The sequence below is a fragment of the Micromesistius poutassou genome (assembly GCF_964030765.1).
Source record: "Micromesistius poutassou genome assembly, chromosome: 13".
Classification (NCBI taxonomy): Eukaryota; Metazoa; Chordata; class Actinopteri; order Gadiformes; family Gadidae; genus Micromesistius; species Micromesistius poutassou.
In genome coordinates, this window is record NC_140283.1 from 2421803 (window position 1) to 2431802 (window position 10000).

The 10000-nt window shown below is 47.2% G+C and overlaps 1 protein-coding gene across 1 annotated transcript in view; it reads right to left on the reverse strand.

Moving 5' to 3' along the window:
* ano3 (anoctamin 3) overlaps positions 1-10000 on the reverse strand; it is a gene marked incomplete at both ends in the record, with an annotated part of 29949 nt that overhangs the window by 927 nt on the left and 19022 nt on the right. The window contains 12 exons of the mRNA XM_084477803.1: positions 916-1013; positions 1441-1498; positions 1890-2001; positions 2106-2142; positions 2984-3148; positions 3596-3736; positions 3878-3960; positions 5860-5920; positions 6143-6236; positions 6420-6554; positions 7200-7321; positions 7435-7490. Of these exons, the coding sequence (XP_084333929.1) occupies positions 916-1013; positions 1441-1498; positions 1890-2001; positions 2106-2142; positions 2984-3148; positions 3596-3736; positions 3878-3960; positions 5860-5920; positions 6143-6236; positions 6420-6554; positions 7200-7321; positions 7435-7490 (1162 nt within the window). The remainder of the gene's footprint in view (positions 1-915; positions 1014-1440; positions 1499-1889; positions 2002-2105; positions 2143-2983; positions 3149-3595; positions 3737-3877; positions 3961-5859; positions 5921-6142; positions 6237-6419; positions 6555-7199; positions 7322-7434; positions 7491-10000) is intronic.

Sequence of the window (10000 nt, forward strand, 5' to 3'; positions counted from 1 at the left end):
CCTCCATCACCACCACCACCTCCATCACTGCCACCTCCACCACCAGAATCTCCATCACCACCACCTCCATCACCATCAGTACCTCCATCACCACCACCACCTCCATCACCACCAGTACCCCCATCACCACCACCACCTCCATCACCACCAGTACCCCCATCACCACCACCGCCATCACCACCTCCATCACCACCAGTACCCCCATCACCACCACCACCATCACCGCTTCATCAACACCTCCACAGGCCCACCACCATCACCACCACCACCTCCATCACCATCTCCATCCCCACCACCTCCATCACCACCACCACCTCCACATGCCCATCGCCAGTACCTCCATCACCACCACCACCATGCACCACTACCATCTCCATCACCACCACCATCACTGCTTCAACCATACCCCACCTCCTCCTCCTCCACCCCCCTTACACCACCACTACTCCTACCAATGACACCACACCAACACACCACCATCAGCTCCATCACACCACCACCATTACCACACCACCAACACCTTGATTACCACCACCACACCCCCACCTCCACATGCATGCCCACCATGCACCACCGTCTCCATCACTGCTTCAACCAACAACACCTCTACTACCCCACCACCAGTACCTCCATCACCACCACTACCTCCTCCTCCACCACCCCACCATCACCACCAGCGTCACACAACTACCACCTTAACCACAACCAACACCACCAGCACCGCCTTCACCATCACCACACATCTACAACCACCACCACCGCCATACACCACCAACACCATAAACCAGCGCCTTCACCGCCACCCCCACCTTAAACACCACTACCCATAAATGTTAACTCGCTCGGCCATGGGAGCCACTGAGGTGATGAGACGTGGCTCAGCAGCAGCCAGTGTTTTGTGTCCTTCTGACTCACGGATAACCGAGCTCCATGAAGTTGTTCCAGATCTGTTTGAAGAACATGATGACGCCCATCTGAAGGCACAGATCAATCAGACAGCCGCTGGGATGACACTGTGGGGATATTAAGACAGGATGAATCGTTATTGTCATGATTAGCATGAACACATGCAAAATGACAATCAAGCAGGGACATTCAAACCCATGATATATATTTTTATTTATTGCAATTATTGAAATCCTATTAATTATATAAAAAAAATAATTTATACTTATATTTACTTACTTAGAAAAATACTTATATTTCACACATATTTATTAATATAAATTATTAATATAAATATTTATTAATATAAATAATATAAATGGTCATTAAATTTGTAATTTAATGACCATGAAAGTCATTTTAATGAGTTAATGACTCTAATACTCCTCCCTGCTCTCATTGTATCATTGGTTGAGCTAATGTAGCCACTCTAATCAGTTTAAGTGTTGCTTAAGTGTTTAAGTGTTGTTAAAGTGTGCTGCCAGCAGTAATCACCTCTTCCAGCCTCCACCTGTTGAACAGCTTGTTGTACTTCCCGGGCCGGCCTGCAAACCTGGACGGGGGACGGACAAACGGACAGACGGGCTCATCTTTGACAGAGGGACACACACGGAGAAGGAAGGGGTCCCAGAGGCTGTCAGAGAGACGCCCTTTCTCAGGGTGAGGAGGACCCTCATGAGGTCTTTGTTGAAATAGAACCTTCTTTATTGTGCCATTGCACCTTTTTACTGTCTCAGTGACCGAACATTGTTTCCTTCATAATTTCAGGATTATACGCTTTGAGGAAATGTAAATAAACAACCAAATGTGACCCTAACGTGGAGACGTCTTTGTTGAAATACAACCTTTTACATTATCATATTATATTGTCCACTCTTTTACTCAGTGGATGTTTTGCGGCGGGGGCCGGGAGGGGGGGGCCGGGGCGGACACGCCCAACACACCTCCCGAGGAAGAAGGCGATGTAGAACGTTGAGCTGTTGAGGTTGACGAACTGGAACAGGAACATCTTCAGGGCGAAGCTGTTCTCCCACTCGGACTCGGTGCGCGGGTGTTCTGCGGAGCCAGACGCAGGCCGGTGAATGATTGAAGAGCGCACACAGCAGAGAGGAGCGGGGCGATAAGACGCCCGGTCACGTGCTACAGCGGGCCACACTCACCTAGGTTGGTGAGCAGGTAAGCCACCTTCTCATACACCTGAGGAGGGAGATTAGGACGGGGGGGGGGTACAGGAAGAGACGGGCCATTACAAACACAGAGTTGAGATAAGCCTAGTGTGTTTATGGCCAGATTACAACATGGCTTCAATGGGGGCTGGGGACAGAGTGGGAGGGAATGTATCTATGTTATCTATATGATGTGTGTGTGTGTGTGTGTGTGTGTGTGTGTGTGTGTGTGTGTGTGTGTGTGTGTGTTTGTAAGTACAAGGATAGTTGGCAAAGATAAGATTACATACATTTCTAGTGAGGCAATAAAAAACAAAGTTGATCATAATGAAAGTGTCACGATTTCCATCAGCAGATTAATCCTTTATATTAATATAAATAATACATTTGTAATTTAGTAACCATGGAAGACATTTTTAATGAGTAAATGACTCTAATACTCCTCCCTGTTCTCCTTGGATCATTGGTGAGGGCTGAGCTAATGTAGCCAATCAGTTTAAGTGTTGCTTAAGTGTTTTAAGTGTATATCTATATGTAATATACATGATGTGTATGTTTGTCTTTGTGTGTGCATCTGTATGTGTGTGTGTGTGTGTGTGTGTGTGTGTGTGCGTGTGTGTGTGCGTGTGTGTGTGTGTCTGTGTTTAGGTGTGTGTGTTTGTAAGTACAACGATAGTTGGCAAAGATAAGATGACATTTCTAGTGAGGCAATAAAAAACAAAGTTGATCATAATGAAAGTGTCACGATGTCCATCAGCATATTAATCTTTTATCGCCCTCCATTAATCAGGATTTCAGGCTTTAAACAGTGCACCATTCAGTCCTTCTAACAACAGATGAGCAGCGGGGAGTGGGGGGCAGAGGACACCCACCACGTTGAGAGACATGATGATCACAAAGTTGATGCACACCCCGGTGCCCGAGGTGGCAAACTGCCAGTTCTTCTTCACAAACTCCCAGTCGAACGAGGCAAACTTCTCCATGGCGATGAGCCGGAACACCACCACGGCAAACACCGCCGTCAGCACCAGGGAGATCTGGAGGAGGAGAGCCGCGTCGCTTAATAAAGGAGTCCAGGGAGGGGATGAAGTATGTATATAGTATTGGAAAATAATGTTTTATTAAAATCCTCATGGGGACTAGAATATTCTTTCAACCTATATTGATGTTGTTCCCTTTAAAGAAAAATCAATTTTATTTTATTCAATGTTTTTTTTAAATCATATCATAAATGCAATTGTTCCATATGTGAACCATCAATTCTTGAAAACCTATTAAATAGAATCACTAGGGGATAGGGGCAATAGGGGCAACAGCTAAACAAAAGGAGCAATTAATAAAGCATCTTCACTAACTGCACCAGCTTAATCCTAATCGCAGTACTACGGGCGTCCACCAGGGGGCGGTGTTAACCCACTCTGGGTGAACGCCTCTGCGGGACCCTGTGGCGAGGATCACGAGTCACGATCGTGACGGGGGCTCACCATGAAGAAGATCCCAGACACAGACACCATGAGCCGGCTGAGTTTGTCCGTGAGGGGCTGGAAGGGCTCGGGTTTGCCGGAGATGGGGTTCACTCTCTCCACCCTGGAGTACTTTGCCTCAAACTGTGGCCTCAGCTCATCCTGGTGCACAGCAGACATGCCGTCGGCGGCTAGTGAGTGGCACAGTTCGCTCTCGGGCTGACGGACAGACAGCCTTGCTTTACTGGACATCGGCTCACAGGGACCTCGTCGCCATCAGGGTGAAGAGCGGCGCCAACTTACCTCCTCCTCCTCCCAGTCGATCAGGTCCCAGTCGTACGTCAGCTCCGCCCTCCTCCTCTTCCAGAACTCTAGGAAGACCGTAGCTGTGATGGGGGGGGGGGAGGGGGGGGAGAATACGATATTATTGATCAGTTCAATCCTATGAACACATCGCTACTGCTTCACTCCACAGCAATATGCTTCTTCACGACCACTCAATGTGTCGTAGCTAACGATTAATTCAGAGCAACTGTTGTGAGTATTGGTGGGGCTCGCGGGTCAATAAGGCTGATAGGGTTTGTGTTTATGGATCTGCTTCATAATGAATGAAGTGTTCCAGCTCTGTGTTGAAGTCTGAGGACACTCACACCGCTCAGCCGTGGGTTTTAGGAATGCACTGCCCCTTTGGTTCCCCGTTGACCAGTGACATACGGCTCCAGACGTAGGGAGGATCCTTTGGGTGCCCATGCATTATTTTCTACTCCCCCACAAAGTCTGCTTTTCTACAGTTTGATGAGACCTGGGAGTGATGAAAGAGGCGGGCAGCCCCCATCTGTCACCAGAATGATAAATCTCTGAGAGGCAGAAATACCTTTAAGTTTCAGTATAAGTCTTATTCTTAAGATTCTTATTATGTTTGACTGATGAGTTACTTTAAAACATTACAACGCTGTGTTAGAAATGGTTCTGACCTATGTTGAATTGCCGTAGATATTTTTGCCATGGATGTTTAGAGATGTATATAATCCCTTTAATTTGCTAACAAAAACAAATGGTTAGCACACTAACTGTGATTATGTATGTGGGGCGCCTAAAAGTGCATTTCAGCGGCGCCGACAAATGTAGACTAAGTAACACTAGGAAGACGGCGTGGTTAAATATAGCTTGACCCGCTTTCTGTGGAAAACAGGGAGTAAGACAGACTGAAATGTGAGAGCAAGTATGAGAAAGAGAGAGAGGGGGGGAGATAGATACATAATGATAGACCGAGACACTTAGAAAGAGGGAGGGAAAGAGAGAGAGAGATGGAGCCAGAGGCGGAGCAAAAGGAAGAATAAGAAATGAAGAGGGAGAGGGACACATAGAGCTTCCAACACGAGGTTTACAACATCTTTAAGATGTTTCCCTTGAGCTGACGAATGCTCTGCATCCCTGTGTCACGCTCCTGTTACAGACTACATCGCCTGCTGCAGACGTTTTGGCCCACCACGCTCCTCAGCCAAGGACTGCCAAGAACATGCAGCCCTGGATGCTGGACGTCCCATTGTATCACACCAGCAGAGTGGGCCTGGGGCATTGTTGGGGCTCATAATGTCCAACCCCGGAGCAGCAGAGGTCAACTCTGCCCTTTATCGTGCACTGGTTGTGCCTTTAACACATCATAACTCATGGGAGCTATGAATGCTGGGAGACTCCTGCAGTGTGTTTGAGCTAGATTGGGGGCGGGGAGGTCCTAGCTGGGGGAATGATGGGTAATTGCACTGGGGCCGTGGACTGCATTTAAAGGAGTCCATTATAATGTAACACAGACAAATGCATGTGTTCATAGGTCATGTGATCCACGTTGCAAAGCGACAACCTGGTCACCTGCAGCAGGGAGGGATTTAGTTGTCCCGCTCAAGGGCACAGAAAATAGTTTTTTGCCTGGCGGGGCAGAGCACCTCCTTTGATGGAACCAGCAACCATGCATTTAACAGAGAAGGAAATGTGGGTCTTTGGTCTAATCCCGGCGTCCTACAGACATCTACCTAGTGGGTTGTATCGCTGGAACTAAGGAACGCATCACTGTGATTTGTAGATTGTGGAGAGTGAACAGGAACCAAAGTATGGGAGCGATGAGCAGAGAGCCGATTAGAGTCGCTATAAATAGGAAACAGAGTTAAAGTTTGATGATTCGGAGCCTGACAAACAGATTAAAAAAAGCCCCTCTTTAAAGTTGAACACTGCGATAAGGAACAGCGAGCAGAGTGGAACAGACAAAAGGAGAGACAGCCGCTACCTACCCCATATAGCCATGAAGATGGCAAAAAACACAGTGCCCCCATTGTCAAACAGATGGGTCACCTAGGAAACAACAGACAGACACAGAGCTCTCAGAACCATGTCACATGGGCCGGTGGCACAGAGGAAGCCACCACTTCCATGTACTTTAGGATAATTAGTCTGGGCAGCTTTAACCAATGACTTTGGATTCCATGCATGGATTAATGAAGGACGTTGAGACGATGCGCTGTGATCTAATTGGCTGTGGGGCGGTGGGGGGGCGGGTCTCAGGACGACACTGACCTTTGCGTACACACAACTGTCGCTGAGTGTCCAGGGCTCACACTCCTCACACATGGGACACATGATGGTGGTGTTGGCCTCGCAGATCTCTTTGCTGGTGATACAACAACGCAGTGGTAAGATATAGATACATTAAGATATAGATATAGATACATCAAGAATAAGATACATTAAATATTATGTGATTTAATTAATGTGAATCGAATAATCGAGATATGTAAATCAATTAATTAAAAAAAAATCAATGAAACATGTAAGACCAGAAGCAGTGGTGTACCTGACTTGGCTGGAGTCCATGGTGAACAGACCGTAGAGGAACACGAACAGGCCCACCAGAGCAGCCGGGATCAGCATGCCCGTGTACCAGCCCAGCCAGGCGAAGTACAGGCCGATCTTCTCCCCGAAGTACCGCCTGGCAGGGAGCGATGTCACAGACCGGCAGTGTCACACATCACTGGGATAACTTTGGGTTAAAAGCCATTCAACCTGGCAACGATCCTCGAGACAGAACGCACGCTACTGGTAGTACAATATTATAAAACAATGAATACATGTTTATATGTGGTTCGAAAAGCAATCATTTCCCCATAAATGGTAACCTTTAATTGCAGGCGAGTTACAGGCTACACCTTAAGCGTTTTATTTGGTAGAAACTAAAATAAATGTGCATCCACGTTGCATTGTGGATACACTCTATACATTTAAAGATAGATTTTGTATTTAAATAAAAATGTCCAGCCTCTGTCAACACAAAGTGAGGACAAACGCAACTTCATGAGTGAGGAGAGGGTGAGGGGTGAGGGGAGAGGGGTGAGGGTGAGGGGTGAGGGGTGAGGGGTGAGGGGTGAGGGGTGAGGGGTGAGGGGTGAGGGGCGAGGGACGAGGGGTGAGGGGTGAGGGGTGATGGGTGAGGCGAGAGGGGTGAGGGGTGAGGGGTGAGGGTGAGGGTGAGGGTGAGGGGTGAGAGGTGAGGGGTGAGGGTGAGGGTGAGGGGTGAGGGTTGAGGGGTGAGGGGAGAGGGTGAGGGGTGAGGGGTGAGAGGGGCTCCTAGAGGTACCTGATGAGGTCCAGGGGCTGGTACTTGTACCAGATGCCCCAGCGGGCCCACCTCTCGTACAGGAGGTGTCTGTGGTTCTGGGCCCCGTGGGTCTTTATGGGGTGTCTGCTCTTGTAGCCGCCCTGAAAGGGGAGACCGCCGCAGAGACACACAGGTGAGGAGAACCTCCGTGGGAAAGGGTCCCCCCATTGGTGACGTCAGCTCGACAACAGCCAATCAAATCCTCTGCTCTCACCTCGTGGGGGGGGAAGGCAGCCTCGTATGTGCCGTTGCCCAGCAACCGATTGATACCTAAAAACCAGAAAGAGTGAATTTTCTGTTTGCCTACTGCAATACTAGAATATCAATTAGTTTGACGTTGATATTGAGATTCGTTTATTAGCATCTATGAGTCTTCTAAGAGCTATCATGACAGAAATGTCAAGTAAACATACAACAATATTTTATCATTTGCGACTGCAAATCATTTCTGACTTCAATTTGTGAGTGCAAATTATCTAAGGCAGCTTGATTAGTTAGTCATTGTAATATCCTTTTTGCACTTATTGGGAATCTAAGCATTGTAGATAACTATTGTAATTCTTATCTATATAATTAACAATTTAATGTGTGGTTTTATGGATCATGCTGAGATGCGTTATCTTGTTTCATTACGCATAATTACAATCGAAATCGAAATGATATCATATGCCTGATATCATATGCTGCAGGCATAGCTTGGTAATCAAACACTCAATTCTGTGGAGCGATATCAAATGAAGCAATAAACTGAACCAACAGGAGATCATGTGTGGGAAGGGGGGGGGGGAGTCAAACAAACATATACTGTACATATACATACATTCAACTAAACATTGAAAACACAATATTTATACTGCAGCTAAAGACAAAGCAGGACTTCCTGATGTGTGTGTGTATCTTTATCATACACTGTATGCCAATTGGTTGGTGGACAGTGAAGACCGACATGGCCTTCACTGACTAAACACTGAGATGCACTGAGTGCTACAGAGATGGGGGGTAAGAGGTGAGGGCCTATTGGTCTCCTGGGGTCTCTTGCCAGTAGCACACACACATACGCACCTTCCCAGGAGCTCACAGACTGGGCATAGATCCGGTCATGGCGACCATAATAATTAAGTAGAGACAGACAACACAGAGGCGGAGCTGTTGAAAAATGGAGGACATGTAACTAGAAGAAAGGCTCTCAACAGACATGCTAAACATGGATGGTTGTGTGGTGCCTGGATGAGCTCTGGGAGAAGGACACACTGCAGTCTGTGGTGTGAGGGTCTAGTGTGTTCTGCTAGGATCTGTACCGTACACCTTCTGCTACTATGTGTGTGAGTGTGGGTATGTGCGGGTGTGTGGGTGTTGTATGGATGTTTATACACAATTGCACATTATATATATGGCCATCTCTAACTCACGTATGTACAATGACACACACACACACACACACACACACACACACACACACACACACACACACACACACACACACACACACACACACACACACACACACACACACACACACACACACACACACACACACACACACACACCTACTACTTACTACTTCAATGTGTCGTGTGTCAATATGCAATATGTGTTTATGCATCTGTCATACATCCTAGAGTCTCAGTGAGGGTCACAGTGTGTAGATAGTGGTCAGTTTCAGTGAATCCTTGATTGTACATTTAAATGGTGAATATGAACAAAATGTTTTTGATTGATGAATGCACAGCGATGGTTTGGTATGAAATACAGCAAATAATGGATAAGGCCAATTACAAGTCCTTAGAACTAGTAGTATGAACAAATATAAAGACTGGGCTGGACTAGAAGAGATAGATATAGTGAATCTGAAAGGCTAGTTGTGGATGTCTCTGGTGACGTAAAGTACTTCCAATATCAAGTCTGTCTGTTCAGGAGTACTGGGAGGAACAATGCGGCTATGTCTGTTGTTGTACAGGGAATGGGAGAATCCAGTCTCATGTTATTGTCTGATTACAACAGTAGTCTGACGGACAGATGCAGGAGGAGGGGGGGGTGGGGGATAAAGCAAATCCCTCTTTTTTGCAGGGATTTTGCCTCTTTGGCAGACGTCGCCTGTTTGACCAGCGGAGTGGTTGAAAGTATTAAAGTATTATTAATGTGAATTCCGAGGCCAAACTTCTTGTCAGCGAGTGGAAGCAATAATAGAGAGGGTTTGGGGTTGAGGGAAGGGGGGCGGGGAGGGGGGGTAGGTTTGGAAATATAGAGAACCCAAAACCAAGAGCCAGAAGGAGAGCTGGGAGAACGGCCAGCTGGTCCACAGCGATGGCCGCCGCTGGCCTCATCCCCGTCCTGGTCTCACATCCGCCCCAAACATGTCAACATGAACGGACCAATCAGTGCCGGGAGCGAGGAGTTTCGGTCTATGGCACAGTCGGCAGAACTTCAAAACAATTGGAGGGAAAGTGTAATAGCCTGAGGACAGAGCGACTGGTGCAGTCATGAGTCCTCTGAAACCAATAACAGAGTCAGACTCTAACAGACGTCTGTGCTGAAGGCTTTCCTCAGAGGAGACCGCGGCTCAGCTTTACTTTTGACCGGATTCTGCAAGAGCGAGTTAGTAAGTAAGTAATTGAATCTGATTGGCAGATGTTTTTTAAACAACGTGAGGCTGTGGCCAGATGTGGAAATATTTGAGCAACCATAAATAAAGCTCTGGACTGACAATGAGGACGGGACTTACGGCAGGAACTAAACATAAAACAAATCCTACTAAAAGCTGTGCAGCGCCACAGGGACAG